This window comes from Dasypus novemcinctus, chromosome 6 (assembly GCF_030445035.2).
Source record: "Dasypus novemcinctus isolate mDasNov1 chromosome 6, mDasNov1.1.hap2, whole genome shotgun sequence".
Taxonomy (NCBI): Eukaryota; Metazoa; Chordata; class Mammalia; order Cingulata; family Dasypodidae; genus Dasypus; species Dasypus novemcinctus.
This window is the reverse complement of record NC_080678.1, coordinates 111171796-111194667: the sequence shown is the minus strand read 5'-3', so window position 1 is coordinate 111194667 and position 22872 is coordinate 111171796. Positions and strand designations below refer to the sequence as shown.

The following is a 22872-nucleotide window of genomic DNA, read 5'->3' as shown; positions in this document are numbered from 1 at the left end:
AATCACACATGCCCCAACATTCCCCTGTAGGTACCACTCTCAGGTTTATAGGCTTTGCTTACTTAAGAAAAACAAAACAAAACAGAAACAGTTCACCTTTTTCTCACCTCTAGATCAGAGATTTGCACAGTTCTCAAGTCCAGCTGTAATATAGTACATGGTTCAGAGAGGCAGTCTTCTGGTTTCAAAATGTGATTATACTTGGGCTTTGAAAAAAACTCCTTAATTGCTAAAGATCTGGGAAGAGGTCACAATCATTACAACGAGCATCTTAGGCTCTGAAACGTAAATACTTAGCGTGTTTTTTTCTTCCAAGTAAGCAGGAAGCCTGATTCCCTGAACAGCAGGACTGTGGGGCTGGGGGCTGTGAGGGGCCCCTCCCTCCCTCACTGCTGGAGGACTGAGCCTGTCGAGGAACTGGGCCACCCCCTTTCCTGTCGTATTTGCGAGGATCTCCACACAGACGTATAACCTCCGAGAAACGGGGATGCCGTGCAGTTTCTTTAGTTTCACAACTGTTTCCTATTTCAAATGATCTTCCATGGCTCTTCTCTTCACAGCTAACAGAAAGGATATTCCTGTTCTAGGTTACGCTACAATAAATCAAAAGAGCTGAAGCTGCCCATTGGAGACTGAATCTTTTGAAATATCTGTGCTGTGGCTACATAAATTAATCCCAGAAACAGACAGCCGAGACTCACAGCCCTCGGCGCTCCCATTTTGTTTACTGTACCACATGCTTACCAGAAAGTAATTCATTAATTACCACAGGAACATTTCCAAAAGGAAGCATACTGATAACTTAAAATAGCAAATAAAAGCAAACATTTTACTAAAGCTTCCATTATACACAGGTATTTTTTTTTCCTTTCTGAGTGATTTATTTTATTTTTTTTATTGACTTTGTAATAATATTACATTAAAAATATATATATATGAGGTCCCATTCAACCCCACCACCCCCACCCCACCTCTCCCCCCCCCTCCCAGCAACACTCATTCCCATCATCATGACACATCCATTGCATTTGGCAAGTACATCTTTGGGCACCTCTGCACCTCATGGTCAATGGTCCACATCATGGCCCATACTCTCCCCCATTCCATCCAGTGGGCCCTGTGAGGATTTACAATGTCCGGTGATTGCCCCTGAAGCACCATCCAGGGCAGCTCCATGTCCCAAAGACGCCTTCACCTCTCATCTCTTCCTGCCTTTCCCCATACCCATCAGCCATCATGTCTACTTTTCCCAATCCAATGCCACCTTTTCTATGTGGACATTGGATTGGTTGTGTCCATTGCACCTCTATGTCAAGAGGAGGCTCAGATTCCACATGGATGCTGGATGCAATCCTCCCACTTTCAGTTGTAATCACTCAAGGCTCCATGGTGTGGTGGTTGTCCTTCTTCAACTCCATCTTAGCTGAGTGTGGTGAGCCCAATAAATCAGATTGTAGGTGCTGGAGTCTGTTGAGGCTCAGGACCTGGCTATCACATTTTGAGTTATACTTTTTCTGATGGTAAAGTAATTGTGCATTTGTAGGAAATTTGGATAACAGAAAAATACAAAGAAAAAAACAAAATCCATTACCTTAGCATTTTGACAGTTATTCATTCTCCTCCTCCTATAGATAAATACTTTTTGGGTATAGAAAATAGGAACCAAACTGCATAAAGGTGTGAGTCCTGCCACTTTTACTTTTAAAAACAGCTGCAGTATTCTATCAACTGGGTTACAATATCTTCCGCTTCCTGAAAAGAGCCCCTCGCTTCTGCTCTCACTGGCTTGTGCACACCCCACTTCTAAAGGCCTCAGACAAGGCAGGCTGTGAATGCCCAGCAGCAGCTCCCGAGGTCCTCAGCACTTCTGCAGCTGCGCAAGCACGGAATGTATTTTACTGTACTTTTTGCTCATCTGATGGGCAAAAATGACATTGATTTTAATTTGCATTTTAATTACTAATGACCTTGTGTTTTGTAACTATTCACTGGTAATTTTATTTTTGTGTGTGGCTTGCCTGGACTTTGAACTTACTCATACTTTCATTTTAATATTCACCTTTTTCTAATTGACTGTCAGCAAGTAACTTTCTCTAATTAGTTACTGCCTTTTAGAGTTGTGTTTTCACTCATTTCTGACACAGATGTCAGTTTTTATGTCGCCTGTTTGGGTTTTGTTTCTACTCCTGATTTCCTCTCCACCCTTATAAGATCTGCACCCACCTCTCTTATAACTGTCATTGCTGTTTTAATAACAAAAAAAAAAAAAAATCCTAAAACCCATGCAGAATTAAATTTTAATGTATGCTGTGAGGTAAGAAAAGAATTCTTTCCCAAAGAGCTAACCCAGTTGTCCCAGGACAACCTGCCATCTTCCCTCATCCCCTCCTGGTCGTACCAGCACCTTTTCCCCTGTCCATCCTCACCTTCTATCCCGAACTCCTGTAACTTTATAAGATATTTTAACCTGGTAGCACTGTCCTTCCCAAACACTTCCCGGTCATTCTCACCCCTCCTTTCCTTCTGGATGAGCACAGCATCTTTGTAGGATACCTTTCTCCACAATCCTTTGGTATTTTGGGTGAGATTGCAATGATTGCCTGGGGAGCACCTCACATAGTTACTATTTCTTCTTTACATTTTTTAACGAGTCAAGAGGCCCAGAGCCTCCCACCCAGGCTCATCCCACCCGACCTCGCCACAGGCACTGACGCCCCTCAGCATCTCCAGGGCTCTCTGGGTTCCTCCTGAGTTTCCACAGCAACCCCCGGAAGGGCCCTGCTCGTGCCACCGTCCTTCCCAGACCAGCCTTCCAGAAAACCATCTACGTTAATGGGAATCTGAAGCTCAGCTGTGCAGTGGTCTACGTCAAAAACCCAAACCTCGACCGTGACTCTTTCGGAGCACTGTTTTCTTTGTAGAATGCCAGGATTGATGCTACCAGCACATTTTCTGGTTCTCAACAAAAAATGCTTCCCTCTTACCTGGAGCAGCACCTGATTTAGAGGCCACGGGTATTTTAAAGGCCTCATCTTTAAACATGTCCTTATTTTTCCCATTCTTATTGGGAATTCCAGGAACAATAAACATCCTAGAATGAAAGACTTTCCACGCCCATCCCAGCTGCTGCAGGTTTAAAGGCACCAAGGGGCGGGGGGACGGGACCACCCGGGACAGGACTGACAGGGTGGGAAGGAGGCACGGGGGCTTGGCGGGCTCCGCAGGGGGCTCGGCGGGCTCCGCAGGGGACTCAGGGGCTCCATGAGGGGCTCAGGGGCTCCGCGGGGGGCTCCGCGGGGGACTCAGGGGCTCCACAGGGGGCTCGGCAGGCTCCGCGGGGGTCTCGGGGGTCTCCGCGGGGGGTTCAGGGCTCCGCGGGGCCTGGGGCCACGGGGTGCAGGTGCTCGCCTCCCCCACGGAGGAAGGCGGCCCCGCCCGTGCCCACTCACTTGAGGGCGCTGAGGTCGAACTCGTAGGCGTTGTCCCAGAAGAGCACCTTGCTGGGTAGTCCCTGTCGGCTCGGCGCTGCAGGGCACCAGGTGCAGCGCGGCCATGGTGGGCCAGATGACCCCGTCCTCCTTGAGCCACCGTCCCGGGCGAACAGGATGGACTCGATCATGAACTCAAACTGTGGAGACAGTGAAGACCGGCGTGAGAGCGCTGCTCACACACCCCAGGACCAGATGCTGTCACCACTGGCCTTGGGTTTTAACTGTTAAAGTAAATTTGGTTTGGGTTGCTCAGGATTCTCCCAGCGCAGGGGCAGCCTCACGTGGCATCTGAGCAGGCCCCCTTCCCTGGACGCCTTCCTCTTCCTCCCTGGTCCCCTGGGCCCACCCAAGTCCACTACAGTGTGGGGAGGGGTCTCCTAAAGCACACAGGGGCTCCCCCCTCCCCGCTGTGGGAACGCCCGGGGCCCTTTGGCAGCTTCTCTGTGAGCTCGGGATGCCCACGACCTCGGTGTGGCACTCCTGGCTGCCCCCTCGCTAGGACGGTGCCAGCAACACAGAGAGCGGCTCTGCAGGTGTGGGGCCCCCGCAGGGACCCGGGCCCAGCTCGGGAGGGCCACGCTGAGAGGGGAGGGCCATGCTGGGGAGGGCCACGCTGGGGGGGCCACACTGGGGAGGGTCACACTGGGGAGGGCCACGCTCAGAGGGCCACACTGACAGGGGAGGGCCACACTGAGAGGGCCACGCTGAGTGGGGAGGGCCACACTGGGGAGGGCCATGCTCAGAAGGCCACACTTAGTGGGGAGGGCCACGCTCAGAGGGCCACACTGAGTGGGGAGGGCCACGCTGAGGAGGGCCACGCTCAGAAGGCCAGCACTTGGTATAAAGCTGTCGTCCCTTCTCACGATACAGACACAAAATAAAGTCAAATTTTGTGAGATTTTACACGTGTGTGTGTCCTTGCAATGGGACAATGGAGACAGTGTGAGCAGACATATGCAGCGTGTGTGTTCTCCCATTCTGCTGAGCACTGGCAGAATCCTGGGGCCCAAGTGGGCACAGCTGAGTGTCGGGCGCCGGCAGCTCTGCTGAATCGCAGAGATGACGAGGGCGCCCTAGGAAACAGGTCCAAGAGCCCCGTGCCCTTCCCTCCGTGTTGCTACCCATGTCAGCCAACCCCCATGCACAGTGCACAGGACAGGCAGCTGGGCAGCCCGTGGCCCCTCACCCCTCAGTGAGCTAAGGGCGGGAGTGTCCGTGGATGGTGAGATACAATCAGTCAAGTTAGCTTTGTGTTCTGCTAAGAACAAAATAAGTACGCATGTACAAACAACGAAATAGAAACCGAGCAAATTTCAGAGGTTCCACATTCACTTTAAATGTTCTTATATTTGCATTTTAAGCTGGCATTGCACAATATAAAGATGAATGGTAAAACTCACATCAACCATTTACGGTTTTATTTTTTTTTTTTACTTAGAACAGCATTAATTAGCAAATAAAAAGTACCATGACAAGTTGAGAGATGGCAGAAGAAAAGTCTAGAAAGTGCCTTTTTCCCACTTTCTGAGAGACTTTGCCCTTTCATTCTGCGATGAGCCCACCCCGTCTGCAGCTGCCTCTCCCCTGCAGGGCCGTGGTCTGGCGAAGAGGATGCCTGAGGGGGGGCCCTGGGGCTCATAGAGCTCCTGGAGGGCACCTCTCACAGGAGAGGACCCGGGGGGGGCCGCCAGGATGTGGGTCGGAAACAGCAGGGGTGTTGTTGCTTTCAGATAGCTTCAAACAGGGTTTTTAAAATTTGAAGTATATCATTCATACATGAGCATACAAGTGTATAGTGAAAGCTGTGAACTTATAAAACAAAAACGCATAACTTCATCCAGGGCTCCCATGCATCACCCACACCACACCTTGCATTGTTGTGAAATATTTGTTACCTACTATGAAAGAGCATCATCAACATATTACTACTAACTATAGTCCATATTTTACTTTGGTGTATTTTCCTCCAACCCATCTAATTATTAACATCCTGTATCAAGCAGGTTTTATTATAGAAGTAATACATGTTCAGTGTGGAAATTTTAGAAAATGGAGAAAAGCACCAAAAAAATAAGAATCACTGATAAACCCAGGACCCAGAGAGAACCACTATTATTCTGGGATTTACCACCAAGTATTTCTTTTCAGGCATAGACACAAATGTACACACACAGGAAAAGTATATACGTGTAATTTTTATTTTTATTCTTTATCACCCTAGTATAAAAGTGACCTTCTTTGGTCTATGGTCTATGAATTTTATTAGCTCCATCACCCCAGAAATGTCATGCTGCCCCTTTGCAATCACCCCCCCCCCAGGGAAAGCACTCATCCATTCTTGGTCCCTAAACCTTCACCTTTTCAAGAATGTTATCTAAATGTAGCCTTTTGAGACGGAATTCTTTTATTCAGCAAGAGGCTCTGAGATCATCCAAGCTGTTTGCTTCTTTTTATTGCTGAGCAGTATTCCAGGGTGTGGCTGACTCCCAGCTCATTTATCCGTGCACACTGGGCTTGTTTCCAGTTTTGGCAATTACAAATAGAGCTGCTATAAACATTCATGTACAGGTAGCCACGTGATCACATAAGCTTGAATTTCCCTGGGATAAACGCTCAGGAGTGGTGAGTGTGTGCATGACTTTATCAGAAACTGCCACGCGTTTCCCAGTGGCTGCATCATTCCATGATCCCATCAGCAATGAATGTTTTAGCTGCTCCTCACCCCTGCCAGCACTTGGTCTTGACAGCAGTTCTGAAAACCTGAGCCATTCCAGTAGGCATGTGACAGTACCTCACTGTGGTTTTGAGCTGCATTGCCTGGTGGCTAACAATGCTGAGCATCCTTTCACGGGCTTATCTGCCACCTGGATATCCACTTGTGTTGAGAGCCTGTTTAACAATGAGCCAGTTTCCAGTGAGCTTGCTTGCTCTCTTCCTACTGAGTCTTGAGATTTCTTTGTATTTTCTGATAGTCCTTTATCAGATATGTGATCCCCCCCCACCAATCTTCACCTGTCTTTTTGTGATATTAACAGCATCTTTCACAAAGCAGACATTTCAGGGAAACGGACTTTGGCCCAGTGGTTAGGGCCTCTGTCTACCATATGGGAGGTCCGCGGTTCAAACCCCGGGCCTCCTTGACCCGTGTGGAGCTGGCCCATGCGCAGTGCTAATGCGCGCAAGGAGTGCCGTGCCACGCAAGGGTGTCCCCCACGTGGGGAAGCCCCACGCGCAAGGAGTGCGCCCATGAGGAAAGCCGCCCAGCGTGAAAGAAAGTGCAGCGTGCCGAGGAATGGCGCCGCCCACACTTCCCGTGCCGCTGACGACAACAGAAGCGGATAAAAGAAAACAAGACGCAGCAAATAGACACCAAGAACAGACAACCAGGGGAGGGGGGGAAATTAAATAAATAAATAAATCTTTAAAAAAAAAAAAAAGCAGACATTTCAAATTTTAATGAAGTCCTATTTACCTACTGAGGGATGAAACGGGGTCCCTGTTATGGGACGAGCGGGGTCCCTGTTGCGGGATGAGTGGGGTCCCGTTGTGGGATGAGAGGGGTCCCTGGCGTGGGGAAGAAAGCCTCGTACGGCCGCTGAGGCTTCCCTTGGGGGCTCCGAAGGCGTGGAAGGCGCACGACCCAGGAAGAAGTCACGGAGACAGGCTGATGGCACAAGTCTGGTTTATTGCAGAAGGGGATGCAGATTTATAGGATTGGGGAGTGGTGTGGCGGGTTCTGATTGGCTAGGGCAAATGCTGTTTCCATATAAGGCAATGTTCTGGCATTGGGCTAGTGATTGGCCAGTAGAGTATGTGCTAACTCTTGATAGGCTGACACTGTTACTAAGCTGATAGGTGGTTGTAAGCTGTTGCTGGGCAAACAGCGTACTAAGAGATTAGGTTTAAGGGAGGGGGGAGGGGAAGTGAGAGCTGGGCTAGGCGGGAGATAGGAAGGGGGAGGGCGGTGCCGGCTAGCCGTTAGCAGCAAAGGCCTAGTCAGGCGTGGTCACCTTGTCTAGGCCCAGTGGGCAGAGGCGGTGTCACCTCTTGCCGCACTGTTTGCCACTGAGGCAAGCCGGGTGCCCCTCCTCCTACACCTACTCTTTCCTTATGAACTGTGCTTTTGGAGTCATGTCTAAAAAATCTTTGCCTAGTCCTAGATAACGGAAATTTTCTTCTAAAATGGTATAGTTTTAACACTTTATACACATAGATGTATGAAATATTTTGAATTAATTTTTTATAAGGTATGAGGTTTATATTTGGATTTATTTTGCATATGGGTTGCCAATAGTGCCAATGTTATCTGTTGAATACCCTTTTGTACCTTTGTTAAAAAGCAACTAGTCATTATCTGCATGGACCAATCTCTCCATTCTGTTTATTGACTTACATGTATATCCCTTCACCAACAGTACACTTTCTTGATTACTGCTTTACATGAAGTTTAAAATCTATAGTGTAACTCCCCCAAGTTTATTCTTCTTTTAAGATATTGTATCAGCTATTTCTAGTTCCTTTACTTTCCACATACATTTTTGAATTAGCTTGTCTATATCCACAAAAAATTGCCCTGCTGGGATTTTGATGGGAATTGCATTATATCTATATCAGGAGTAATACATCTTCACTAGATTGAGATTCCCAATCCATTTACTTAAGTAGTCTGTGATTTTTTTCATTAGCACTTTTAGTTTCAGCATACAAAATGCATGTTTTGTTAGATTTTTTCTTCTTTAGGAGGTACCAGGGATTGAACCTGGGACCCTGTACATACGAAGCAGGCACTCAACCACTGAACTATACCTGCACTGCTGTTCTGTTAGATTTATACTTACATATTATTTCCTTTTATTATATACACAATATAATATATACTACACATAACATATACAGATAAGACGATTTCTGTACATTACCCTTGCATTCTGTGACTGTGCTAAACTCAGGTATTAGTTCTTTGGGATTTTCTATACAGACAGTTGTGCTGCTGTCTGTGAATATGAAGCTTTCCTTCTTTGTTTCAATCTCCACTCCTTTCACTTATGATTTCCAGCACAAGGCTGAACAGGAGAGGAAGAGTGGCCTTCCTTGCCTTGTTCCCCATCTGTAGCAGTTTGATATTATTGATGAAGTCCAAAAAGAAATAATGGATTATGTTTGTAAACTGATCATTTCCTCTGGGCATATAAGATTATATTGGATTCAGAGGTCTACTTGATTAAGTAATTAGGTAAACCTCTGTGCAAGTAGGATGTTGAGTCCCCGCCCCTTGGTGGGTGAGGACTCACAGATAAAAGACAGGGCAAAGGACAAAGTTGGGGGACTTTTAATGTTGGGAGTTTTGATATTGGAATTTGATGCTCAAGTCTTAAGCTGGGGCCCCAAGGAAAGAGACAGGGCCATTTGCCTGATAGTCTACAGCTGACCTTGTGGAGAGAGGCAAAGCCTAGAGGGCCTCATAGTCTACAGCTGACCTTGTGGAGAAAACAGAGGAGCTGAGCCCAGAGGAACACAGTAAGCCTGAACCCTGGCAGACATGAGCAGACATCTTGCTCCAACACGTGGCAATAGACTTTGGTGAGGGGAAGTAACTTATGCTTTATGGCCTGGTATCTATCTGTAAGCTCCAGCCCCAAATAAATACCCTTTATAAAAACCAACCAATTTCTGGTATTTTGCATCAGCACCCCTTTGGCTGACTAATACAGAATTTGGCACCACACCACACCATAGTGGAACACTTGTTACAGATTATGAGATGATATCATCAGGCTATTACCAGGTCCATAGCATACATTTAGCAGACTTTTTCCATACTCTCTTATTTTCAACACAGGACATCTTTGACATAGATGCATGAACATTACATTATTACTGTTAACCACAGTACATAGGTCACCCCAGCTGTATTTTTCCCACATTCCCAACACCCTGCAACAGTGATGTACATTTGCTCTAGCTCACAAAGGACACTCTTGCATCTGTACCATCAATCACAATTCTCATCCACCTCTTGGTATACTGTACTATTCAGTTCCTAGATTATTCTCTAGCATTCTGTCAACTGGCATTTACATACCTAGACTACCATTTTCAGCCACATCCCCATTTATAAACCAGCTGTTACTCACTATAATATATTACCACCCACTCTATACATTTCCACACTGTTACAGTAAAGTTAATTAAAACTTCTATACACATTAAACATCAGTAGACCATCTCAGTTCTCCTATTTCCTTTAAGAATCCACCATCTACCACCAGGTCTTAAAGATATTTTCCTACATTTTCTTCTAGAAGCTTTATGGTTCTTGCTTTTATATTTAGGTTTTTTTTTTTTCCTCATTTTCAGTTTTTGTATAAGGTGTGAGATAGGGTCCTCTTTCCTTCTTTTGGCTATGGATATCCAGTTCTCTCAGCACCATTTGTTGAATGGACTGTTCTCCATGAGCTGGGTGGGCCCACCCATTTTTGACAGGCTTGTAAAAAATCACTTGACCCTAGATGTGAGGGTCTGTTTCTGAACCAACAATTTGGTTCCACTGGTCTATGTGTCTTGTGTTTATGCCAATACCATGCTGTTTTTACCATTGTAGCTAGGTAATATGATTTAAAATCTGGAAGTAGGGGGGCTCTTTCATGGTCCCTAAAGGAACGGCAACAATCCCCCAAGTGCAACGGCAAGGACCAAGAAAGAAGGAAGGTCCAACAATGAGCCCTTGATGCTGGTGACTATGCTTGTAGGCCTGTGCACCTGAGATAAGAACGGGGCCTGGAGCTGCGGGGTGCCTGGGAGTTGCCTCCCAGAGACTCCTCTGGGAGCCTCTGTGTTGCTCAGGTGTGGCTGGTCTCAAGGCCAAGCTCGGCGTGTAGATGTGTTGCCTACCCCCCGCCAAGCATTGGACATGGCTCCCGGGGATGGGCCTCCCTGGTGCCAAGGGATTACTGCCAAGTGCCAGCTGATGATGTGGCTAGAAAATGACCTTGAATAAAGGGGTCAACTAGGACCAGCAGAATATCTCGGTCTGCATGTAATACTAGGAGTTAAAAATGCTTTTTGACCTGAATGGAAGGGGGAAATGGAAAGGACAAATGAGTTTATGTGGCTATGGGTCTCCAGAAGAGCTGGGAGGTTATCAGAGGGGTTGCCCTTGTGCACGCCTCAGCAGAGTCCCAGAGACAGATGGAGTGGATACAGCCCCCAGGTGTTGGTTCTTCTGGAGGCTGCAGAGACCCACAGGCACAGGATGGAGTTCAGTGCCATGTCAGTTGGCCCTACTTTGGAGTTAGTGTTTCTGTGTGGTAGAGCTGGACTCAGATGGAATCTTTGTTCACAAGCCTCTCCTGTTACTTTTACTGGAGCTGTGTTTGGTGCTGGGGTTTGGTGTGTGCCCAGGGGACCTAGATCTCTGGACTGACCGTGTGGTAGCCAGGCCCTGGGCCTCAACAGACTTGCAACTCCTACACTCTGGTGTTTTGGACTTACCCCACTCAGCTTACATGGAGGTGGAGAGGGTCAACCACCACACCATGGAGCCAAGAGTGCCTACAACTGAAGGCAGGAGAGTTGCGTCCAGCATCCATGGGAATCTAGGCCCCCTCTTGATATAGATGTGGAGTGGACACAAACATTCTAGGGTCCAGAGGATGGAGGAATGGAGTGTGAATTGGAGTGGACTTACTGATGTTCTGTTCATGAACTATTGTGATTGGTAGTCGAAAAAGGTGTAGCATTGGTGTGGAGAGGGTGGCCATGGTGGCTGCTGGGGGTGGGGAGTGGAAGAGATGTGATGTGGGTGCATTTTTGGGGGTTGGAGTTGTCCTGGGTGGTGCTGCAGGGACAGTTGCTGGGCATTGTGTGTCTTCTCATGGTCCGCTGGGTGGACTGTGGGAGGGTGTGGGCTGTGGTGTGGGCCATTGGCCATGGGGTGCAGCGGTGCTCAGGGATGTGTTCGCCAGGTGCAGTGGGTGTCTCATTATGATGGAGGAGGTTGTTGTTGTGAGGAGGGGGGGTAAGGGGGGTATATGGGGACCTCATATATTTTTAATGTAACATTGGGGAAATAAAGACAAAAAAATCTGGAAGTGAGAGTACTTCAACTTCGTATTTCCTTTTTAAGATGTTTCTCACTATTCATGACCCTTTACTCTTCCAAATAAATTGGATAGTCTTGATTTCCATTTATTTAAAAAAATCCTGATGGAATTTTAATCAGGATTTCACTGAAGTTGTATATCAATTTGAGTAGAATTGGCATTGTAATATTTAGTCTTCCAATCTGTGAGCATGGAATGTTCTTCCAATTACTAAGGTCTTTTTAAATATCTTTTAACAATGAGTTGTAGTTTTCTGAATACAAGTGCTTTACATCATTGGTTAAGTTTATTCCTAAATATCTGGGTTTTATCTGTCAGATTTTATTTTCACCACTCTTTTGACACTTCAAGTTACTTTTATTGGTATAATCTTCATTTCCAGACTCTCTTCCAAGCCTCTCTCTTGTTTTTTCTTTTCGGGCTGTAGCACACCCTTTAGTATTTCCTGCAGATTTGGTCTCCTGGTTATAAATTCTCTCGGTTTCTGTTTATCTGTAAATAGTCTACATTCACCCTCATTTTTGAAAGACAGTCTTGCTGGATATAAGATTCTTGGCTGGCAGTTCTTCTCTTGCAGTATCTTAAATGTATCATACCACTATTGTCTTGTCTCCTTGGTTTCTGATGAGAAATTGGCGCTTAATCATATTGGGTATACCTTATATGTTATGCACTGCTTTTATCTTGCAGCTCTCAGAATTCTGTGTTTGGCATTTGACATTCTGATTAGTATGTGTCTCAGAGTTGGTCTATTCAGATTTATTTGGAAGGGAGTATGTTATGCTTCTTGGACATGGATATTCATGTCCTTCAACAGGGTTGGGAAATTTTCTACCATTATTTCTTCAAATATTCCTTCTGTCCCTTTTCCCTTCTCCTTCTGGGACACCCATGACACATATGTTTGCACGTCACTTACTGTCATTTAGCTCCCTAAGACCTTGTTCAATTTTTTCCATTCTTTTCTTCATTTATTCTTTTGTATGTTCACTTTTAAGGCCATTTCTTCAAGCTCACCAGTCCTTTCTTCTGCCTCCTTAAACTTATTATATGATTCCAGTGTATTTTTTTTTTAATTTCTCTCCCCTTCCCCCCTCCAGCCCCAGTTGTCTGTTCTCTGTGTCTATTTGCTGCGTGTTCTTCTTTGTCCACTTCTGTTGTTGTCAGCGGCATGGAAATCTGTGTCTCTTTTTGTTGTGTCATCTTGCTGCACCAGCTCTCCGTGTGTGTGGCACCATCCTGAGTAGGCTGTACTTCCTTTTGCACTGGGCGGCTCTCCTTATGGGGCACACTCCTTGAGTGTGGGGCTCCCCTATGCGGGGGACACCCTTGCGTGGCATGACACTCCTTGTGTGCATCAGCACTGCGCATGGGCCAGCTGCACACAGGTCAAGGAGGCCCACAGTTTGAACCGCTGACCTCCCATGTGGTAGCGGACACCCTAACCACTGGTCCACGTCCACTTCCCTACCAGTGTATTTTTAATTTCATTTATTGTACCTTTCATTCTCATATGATCTGATATTTTTCTATGTATGCTTTCAAATTCTTTTTTGTGCTCATCCAATGTCTTAATACCCTTAGTCTCTTTAGCATCTCATTGAATTTGTTAAGGAGATTTGTTTGAACATCTTTGATTAGTTGTCTCAACTCCTTAATGTCATCTGCAAGTATATCTTGTTCCTTTACCTGGGCCATAGCTTCCTGTTTCTTGGTGTAGACTGTCATTTTTTGTGGGTGTGTTGGCATCTGGTTTACTAGAGTATTTATTCTGGGCACAGTTTCTCTCTTTAATTTAGGGCTTTCTTGCCCTTTCTCCCTTGCTGGTTGTATAGTAGGAACAGAGGATGTAGTTGGTGCTGTAAGCTGTGGAGGCTCAGGCTGCTCTCATTGCCCAAGGGACCAATGAAGCCATCTCTCAACTTTTTCCTTTGCCCGGGGTAGGGACAGAGTCACAGCTGTGTGGAATAATCCAAGTCATGCAGGCCTAGACTGTTGTTGCCCAGAGAGACTGAATGAGGCTTCCTGCCCCTGTCTCCCCTGCCTGGGGTGGGGATGGAGCTGCAGGGGTGAGCAGCAATCTATGCAGTGTGGGTTCCAGATGACTGCAGTTGCCCCAGTAGACTTCCGATTTTCAGTCTGTGCCAGACAAAGGTACCTGCAGTTACCTGGATGGGCTGGTGCAGGTCCTGCAACTTCCTCCCTGACAAGAGGTAGGGCTGAAGCCTAGGCTAGGGCTGCAGGCTGGTCTGGGTGAAAGAAACTGGTCCCTACTGTCATTGTGATTTCTGTCAGCCAGGCTTCGCCTCAAGCTAGGGACAGAGTCACTGTGGCAGCTACCAGCCTCTTTCTGACTTGAACAGGTCCAAGCTTTAGCTGCTCTTGTGGTTATACTTTAGCCTGCTGAACTTAATAATCAGTATCTGATTATTAGTCTCTTCCTCCCCCATTTTTGGGAAGTGGAGCTTCTATTTCGAGTCACAGAATAGCTCCCAAGTTAACTTGTGCCACAAGTGGAGGATGGGCTCTGCTCACGAATCTTCTCTGCAGATGGGCAGTCTCCTCCTTCCAGTCCTTCAGAGATGTTGCAGGATGTTCTTCTGGTCTCCTGGAGGCCCCCAAACAGGTGCTTTAGGTAGCTCTGGGTGGTTACTAACTGCCTGCAGGACAAGCTGCTCCTTACTCTGCTGTCATCTTGCTGGATGTTGGATTCCTTTTTTATTTTTTTCTCTTAATACCCATTTGGAGTTTATTTTAGCATACAGTGTAAAGAAGGATCTAACTAATTACTCCAAAATAATCATTGTTTCGACACCACTTTTGAAGGATTATACATCTTTTCCTCCTGTCTGGAAATCTCTCCTCCTCACTCATTAAATGCAAATGTCTGAGGGTTTATTTCTAGATTTTCTGTTCTGCCTCACTGTCTGATTTAGTACTGCATGTTGGCAGTGGAGCAGGAAGAAGAGCCAGGAAGGACTTGGGGACCTGTGAGGAGAGCAGATGGAGGGAATGCTGAAGAGTGGGGGTGCTCCCGGAGAAGGGGAGCAGGTCCAGGGGAAGGAAGTGGGGAGAGGAAACTGCCCACTGCCACCTCAGGGATCCTGCTCTCAGCATGCAAACGCAGCAAAGAAGCCTGATACTGCCCCAGCAGGTCCCTGCTCCCAGGAGCCCAGATCACATCTTGTCCTCCTGCCCCCTGCATATTCCCCTGCTCTGCCGCCTCAACTCCACTCACCCTTCACACAGCTACCTGCCCAATGCCCCAGGTAAGCCACCTCCCTGCAGGACCTCTGCCCTGTGCAGTGTCAGGACCAGAGAAGAACTCTCCACCTGCATGCCTAACACATATCACAAACAACCTGCTTAAGACGGAACGCTTGACATCCAGCCACCCCACAGCTCACCATCCTGCTCCCTTTCTCTCACACCTAGACCCAGTCCACCAGCAAATCCTCCCCAGACCTGGCCCTTCCTCTGCTTTGCCCCAGACTACACCACCATCTCATCTCACCTTCACTCCAACCTGCCTGGTCTCCCTGGCTCCCTCATCATACTCCGAATCATCCTTCTCAACAGTCCACCAAATCACCTGCCAAGGGCTTTCCACCTACCTGAAACGAAACCAGAGGCCCCGACCCAGCCCACGAGCCCACAGATGAACCCCCACAAACAGCCGCGTCCCCAGGCCTCTGCACGTGCTGTTGTGACCCCAGGTTGGGTCCTCTGACCTGCACTGGCGAGAGCCACAGGCCTCCCTCCACCCCGCGACTGCTTTCCCTCTTTCTCAGCCGAGCACTACACTGTTAGTTAGCAGGCCTGCTGACCAGCTGCTTGACTGCTCTAGAATGTGAGTGCCAGGGAGGCAGGGCCTGTCCCTGTTTTTTTCATGGCTATGCCCAGCAGAATAATGTCTAGCATACACTAAGTGCTCAAAAACCACCTGGAAAACAAATGAATGAAAAGTCAATCTACCCAGCTACCTAAGCCAGTTCCCCGACCCCCAGGCTCACATCCCCTTCCCCTGGGCCACTCCCCCAGGCCAGCCCCAGGATGTCTCCCTCTAAGGAGACTGAGTGGCCTGGCCCTGCCCACCCATGCCCACTGGCATCCAGGTCCTCCCAACATAATCCGATCATATACTCCATCATCTAAGTCCTGGAGGGCTTCTTGGCTGCATGCCAGGCAAGTGCCAAGTCCCGGGGACATAGCACTCCCCACGGGTTGCCCCTTGCCCACCTCGCCAAACACCCTCCTTCCCCCCACCCAGCCCAGGAACAGGCCTGTCCCTCTGCAGCCAGGCTCACTGCCTGCCTAATGGACCCCGTCCCCACTGCCAGCTCCAGGGGTGCCCAACAGGTAATTCTGGAGGGGACACGGCGTGCCCACTGACACCAGCCTTTTGCTCCCCTGCTGTCCTGGGAGCCCACAGTATCACCAATCAACCTAGGCCCATCATGGGCACTTTGTCTTGAAACAGAACTTCAACATGGCTGAAGGTCCACTGTCATTTGCTACCATTTCCCCCATCTTAACAATCTACTAGAAGCTATCTGCTCAATATGTAAATGGGCTCTCTGCTGGAAACAGCTGCCCTGTTCCTCTCACCTTCATCCAGATATTAACTTTCTGGACTTCAGATGAGGGTGTTTCACTAAAAACCTCATGTCCCAAGACGCCAAGCCGAGGAGAGGTTACAGACAGAGCTCACAGGGGCACACAAACATCTGTATGGGCAGAGCCCGGCCACTGTCCGCATCCATGCGGGGTAAAGAAACACTCAAAGGAGGGCCAAGCCATAAAGCTGGCCTCACAAACGGTGGTCTAGGCTTTCTAGGAGGAGAGGTGCCCAGACTGTGGGGAGGACAAAGCCTGCTTCGCTCAGAAACAGCCTGCGCAGGCACACCCAGGAATGACATTCAGGGTTTCTCAAAGGAAAACTATTTTACATAAATCACTCATGAAAAAGTCACCTCAACTCTGATTTAGATTTCCCATAAAGGCACTTTTTTCCACTCAGTTAAAAATTCAAGACACTAAATGCAGTGTTCACACAAGAAATTCACTACATTTCATCTTAGGAAAAAAAATAAAGTTAGTAATGATTTGTGAAGATCTCTGAGATACTCATGTTTAGAAACCAAGTGAAATCCAGCCCTCTACGGGCTCCTTACACCACCTCCACAGCCCCCCACACTCCTCCCCCCACCCCGGGCCCTTCCCCCCAGCCCTTCTCCCCCCACCTTGGCCCCCACCCCGCGCGCCCCCCAGGCCCTTACCAGCAGGCAGGTGCCCATCCACTCTGACACCAGCACGTCCACCTTCTCGAGCAGCACCACATCCTCCACCTTCTGCTGGAACACGGTGATGGTGTCGGCGAAGCCGTTCTGCACGACCAGCCGCCCCGTGTGCTGGGCCATCTCGCTGGCCTCCACGGCGTACACCTGCACGCGGGCAGAGGCACCCTCAGCCAGGCAGCGACCCCAGCTGCGACCCGGGCCTGCGTCAACTCAGGCAGCAGCACCAGAACAAGCACCGACGACACCTGGAAACCAGGAAAGATGTGGGCGGGGACAGCTCCTGGGAAGGCTCGTGCCATGGGAGCCACCTCTCCTCCCTCCTTCCCCCACAGTAGGAAGTCCACCTGACCCACGGCCTAATCGCCTCAGCCTGCCTGCCGGGGCTGCGTGAGGCTGGGGCCTGCTGGGAGCTTCCTGCCTGGGGGTGGCACCCCATCCAGCCACGCCAGAAAAGAGGTCGGGGGCCAGCGTGCTCCATGGAGTGTGGAGGCGGTCAGCACTCTGGGGCCTGGACGTGCTGACGCACAGCAGGGCAACTCCCACCCAGAGCCGGCGCCTGTGCCCTGTATTTAGCTGAAATAAACGTCTCATAGAGAACATCCCATCGTGGCCACCAGCCGGTCTGCTGCACGGATGCACAACTCCAAGGGTCCCAACAGGGAAGCACCAAGCTCAGAACCTTCCGAGGCAGCGCTCTGGCCCCTGCCCGCCCCGCTCCTACTCACTGCTTTTGGCTCTGTGTGATGTGCACAGAAGAGGTTGATAATCCCAGTGCCGCAGCCAACGTCCAAGATCACTTTATCTTTCAGGGATTCTTTACTCTGCAGGATAACGTTGCACTATTTAGTTGTGTGCAGCTGGTCTGCCAACATTTCCAAGTGAAGTTTCTAGAGAAAATGAGACATTTAGAATTATTGCCATTTGTCTAGAATGAAAGAGGTCCCACAACTTAACAAGAAAATCAACCCAATTTAAAAATGGGCAAAAGACTTGAACAGACAGTTTTCCGAAGAGGAGATACAAATAGCCAAAAGGCACATTGAAAGATGCTCAACATCACTAACTAAGAGGGAAATGCAGATCAAAACTAAAATGAAATGTCATTTCACGCCTTATAGAACAGCCATGACAAAGACAGAAAACTACAAGTGCTGGAGAGGCTGTGGAGAAAGGGGAATACCCCTTCACTGCAGGAGGGAATGCAGAAGGGTGACGCCTCTGCAGAGGACAGATTACTGCTCCTCAAGAAGCTGAAAACAGAACTGCTGTGTGATCCAGCAGTCCTGCTACTATGAATATATTCAGAAGAACTGGAGTCAGGGACGCAAACAGACATTTGCACACTGATGTTCATAGCAGCATCATTCCCAAGAGCTAAAAGATGGAAACAACCGAAGTGTCCAGTGAATGGATATACAAGATGTGGTGAACACACACGATGGAACATTGTTCAGCGGTAAGAAGAAATGAACCGGGGAAACACATGACAACATGGAAGAACCTTGAGGATATTATGTTGAGTGAAACAGGCCAGATACAAAAGGACGAATATTGCACAGTCACACTGCTATGAACTGAGTATGAGAAAACTTAGGGAGTTAAACAATAGTGTACAGGTTACTAGGAGACAGAGCACCGGTTGAGAAGGGGTAGCTGATTCTGGATAGAGTGTTTCATAAGGTTGACTGTAAATACGTGGGAATGGATGGAGTTGATGGCAGCACATTATGATGTTTATAAACGTGACTGTGGCTGAAAGGGGTAGTGTAGGGAGATTGTTTATTGAAAGACAGCTAGAGGATACTCTAGGTACTATATACCATAGTGATTTAGGTGGGGGATGAGGGTTATGGTTAATAATAAAAATACAAGAATATTCCTCTATTATATGGTGTTAAGAATATGGTAATACATGGAAAAATACAACTAATGTAACTTATAGCCTATAGTTAACAGCAATAATGTAATATTTTTGTAGCAAATGCTAAGAAGGTAAGGTATTAATGCTAAATGTAAAAAGAAAAAGAGTACGGGATTTAGTTTTAGGAGATGAATATGATCAAGCATTTTTTTCCCTTCATTAACAAGGAGATCCTGGTCATGTCATTTAGCAAATCTGTGCTCATTCGTGTGTCTTTCTGAATGTTGGATAAACAAATGAGTTTATTTTTAGAATTAAATAAGATAAATGTACCTGGACAGAATTTTCTAAAGTAATGTTACCATAATGTGTTAAGCTGTCTTTTTTCTGCTATTTTATTTTTTGAAGTTGAAATAAAGTTTATTACATTTAAAAAAACTATTATAGATTTTAGTAGGATTAAAGGGTATGGAACAGGGCTGCCAGAGGCGCAAGGAGGATGACTCCATGGGAAAGCGAGGAAGCTGTCTTGGGGGAATTTAAGTCAAGGAGTAGTTTGCTTTGTATTAAAGACAAAACAAAACAAAAAAAACAGATGGAAAAATACATCAGCAAAAAATAGAAATAAAAACAAAAATACATCAAGAGACATTAGGGAAAGTGGCCAGCGAGGAGCGAGGCAGAAGCTTCGGGACTCCCCGCAGCGTCTCCCTGTGCCGCCCAGAGCCTGGGACAGGCGTGGACGGGTGGGGGGGGCGGGCGACACCCTCCTGGCCACGTCCCCACCGTGTCCCCGCTCATGGCCGAGCCCCCAGAGTCCGCACACCCGGGCGGGAGGCCCCTTCTCACACAGGAACTTCCCGTTTGCTCGCGGGGCTGATAGACTAGTACAGGTCGGGGGTAGGCTAAGTAGGGGGTACCCCATGCTGCGGGGATGCGCGAGGCCCCAGCCACGCCCCAGGGAGGGGGCATCTAGGACAGGAGGACGAGCGCGCTGGGCCAGCGCTGCCCCTCCCCGGGAGGACACCAGCCTTCCGCCAAGGCCCAGGGGAGGTCAGAGCTGCCGCCGAAGCTGCCCAGGCTCCAGCGCCGCGCACGGCACCCCCGCCCTTCCCCCCCCCCCCCACGCAGTGCAGCGCACGGCACGCCCACCCTTCCCCTTCCAGCGCAGTGTTCAGCACCCCGCCTTCCCGCCAGCACAGCGCACAGCACCCCTGCCCTTCCCCCCCACCCCACGCAGTGCAGCACACGGCACGCCCACCCTTCCCCTTCCAGCGCAGTGTTCAGCACCCCGCCTTCCCGCCAGCACAGCGCACAGCACCCCTGCCCTTCCCCCCCACCCCACGCAGTGCAGCACACGGCACGCCCACCCTTCCCCTTCCAGCGCAGTGTTCAGCACCCCGCCTTCCCGCCAGCACAGCGCACAGCACCCCCGCCCTTCCCCCCCACCCCACGCAGTGCAGCGCACGGCACGCCCACCCTTCCCCTTCCAGCGCAGTGTTCAGCACCCCGCCTTCCCGCCAGCACAGCGCACAGCACCCCCGCCCTTCCCCCCACCCCACGCAGTGCAGCGCAAGGCACGCCCACCCTTCCCCCCACTTCCCTTCCCAGCGCAGTGCTTGGCACCCCCCACCATCCCCCCGGCAGAGCACACAGCACCCCTGCCCTTCCCCCCCCCAGCCCTGCTCTCTGGCACCACTCCTGCCCCCTCCCCCCCAGCACCCCTGGCCCAGTCCCCACTCCCCAGCACTCCAGCTGCGGAAGCGCAGCAGGCAGGGGTATCGCTCTGAGGGCAGGACAAACCAGCAGGTGGGAACAGAGCCAGGGCAGGTCACTCTGATCTGGACAGAGCCTTTAGTACTTGAAATACAGTATAATGTTTAACAGGCATAAAGGGAAAAAAGTAGGAGCTGAAAGAGGAGAGGAAAAAATGTACAGAGTGAGTTTGGGGCCAAGAGGGAGGACCGAACCCCTCCCCCCCAGAGCTGCGGGCAGAGGCCCATCCTGCGCCTGGCTAGCTCTGGTCAGACACCTCGCCGGCCACTTCTGCTGCAGACCTGCAGGGAAGCTCGGTGCCCGCTCCTGCGCAGGCCTGGAGGCTCAGACTCATGGCCTGGGTCCTCCTGCATCTGCCCAGGTCTGGGCTTGCCGCCCAGCTGAGGATCCTGAGGGCTCCAGGCCTGCACGGCCCAGTGAGGCAAGCCTGAGGGTCCAGGGCAGCTGAGATGAGCATGACGGTGATGGAGGCGCCCTCGGGCCACGCAGAAGGCTGGGCAGGAACCACAGCTGCTGGGAATGAGGAGGAGGAAAGCAATCCTGGAAAGATGTGGCTGGGGGGACGAACAGCTGGTGTTCCCGAGGTGGAGAGGCCAGCAAATCGCACAAAAAGTTTATTCAGAGAAGGAAAAGCCAGCTCTCCATAAAGGAAGGGTGTACCTTCCAGAAAACAATGCGTAACCAAACACACAGAACTTACTATCTTTGTTAAGTCACTGTTTTTCAAGGATGAAAAAAAGATTCCTCAGGCTCATGCAGGAAGCCCCTTTTAAGGGACAGAGGAGATCAGCTGGTGCTCATACTTCCCCATAGCACCTGAAGGCCAAAATGCCGAGGAAAACAAAGTAATCCAGGAATATCTTCCTAGTACATTGTCACTGAACATGAAATAACTAGAAATATAAGTCTAAATCAAACTTCTGGAGATGATAATGATGTCTCTATGGGATTAACAACAGATTAGACATTGTACGATAAAAGATCAGTGGACTTGAAAACATGCTATCCAAAATGAAAGAGAGAAAAATAAAAAAATTAGAGCATTAGTGAGCTGTGGGGCAAGGGGAACCTCAAGTGCCTAATACATGTATAACTGGAATCCACAAAGGAAAGAAAAGTAGAGAAATGTTTGATAAAATAAGGGCTGAAATTTTTCCCAATCTGATTAAAACTACAAAAGAAAGTTAACAAATCCCAAGCATAAGAAACATGACCAAAAAAAAAAAAAAAAAACCAAAGTACATTAAAAAAAATAGCTCAAACATGCAATGAAGAGAAATCCTTAAAAAAGCCTGAAAAAGGAGACAGATTAACACAGAGACACAGAGAAATTAAGGGCAGCACATTTCTGGTCCTAAATCATGCAAGCCAGGAGATCACAGAACAGTATCTCTAAAGTAATGAAATGGGGAAAAACTGTCAAGCTAGAATTCTATAACCAGCAAAAACATTTTTCAAAAACAAAGATTAAATACTTTTCAAGCAAACTGAAATGGAAAGAATTCATCACGAGCAAGTTGGGCACTACAAGAAATGTTAAAGGAAATCCTTTACAGAAAAAAATAAAGGAAAAGAAAGACACCAGATGGAGATTTGGATCCACATGAAGTGGTAAAGAACCAGAGAGGTGACTCCTGAGGAAACGGACTTTGTCTTGTTACTTCAACTTCTTTAAAAGGAAACTGTCTAAAGAAAACAGAACAACATACATGCTTATGAGTCTAAAAATGTCTGACAGTAATGGAACACAAGTTAGAAGGCAGAACAAGTTAAAGATGTAGACTCCAGTCTTCCAGCAAACACCAAGCAAGCAGAACAGAGTTATAGTTCATAACCAACAAAGGATACAAAAGCAAGACACAATTATCCTGCCTACAAGAAACCTACTTTTTTTTATCCCCCCTTGCAGCTTTTTGCGTGCTGACTGCTCTGTGTCCGTTCACTGCGCGCTCTTCTGTGTTTTCGCTTGTCTCCCTTTCTGTTGCGTCACCTTGCTGAGGCGGTGCTTGGGGGCGGGACGGTACCCCGTGGCACCCAAGCCAGCGGCTCTCCACAGCGTGCGGGCGAGCCTGCCTTCAGGAGGAGACTCCGGGATGCGAACCCAGGGCCTCCCCAACTGACTGAGCCATAGCCACTTCCCAAACCTACTTTTATTAAGCCACAACTAGGTAAAAGCAAGAGGTTGAAAAAAGGCATACCATGTTAATACCAATCAAAAGAAAGCTGAAGTAGCTACATTAATTCCAGACGAAGCACATTTCAGTGCGAAGAGAATTCCCAGGGATAAAGACGGTCATTTCAAAATGATAGAGAGATCATCAAAAGGATATAACTCTGAATAT

The 22872-nt window shown here is 48.5% G+C and overlaps 1 protein-coding gene across 13 annotated transcripts in view; it reads right to left on the bottom strand.

Moving 5' to 3' along the window:
* The window catches only part of LOC131278790 (protein arginine N-methyltransferase 2-like), a 77583-nt gene that overhangs the window by 6693 nt on the left and 48018 nt on the right, over window positions 1–22872 (bottom strand). For 11 of the 13 annotated variants that reach the window (XR_011649086.1, XR_011649087.1, XR_011649088.1 and 8 more), the window contains 3 exons: window positions 17619–17780; window positions 16873–17037; window positions 3450–3628 (listed from right to left, as the gene is read on the bottom strand). Coding sequence is in view for 9 of the 13 variants with exons in the window: in XM_071215915.1 (XP_071072016.1) it covers window positions 3450–3628; window positions 16873–17013 (320 nt within the window). In the remaining 4 variants the exon portion in view is untranslated. The other 2 variants (XM_058299254.2, XR_009186225.1) reach the window with 2 other exon arrangements.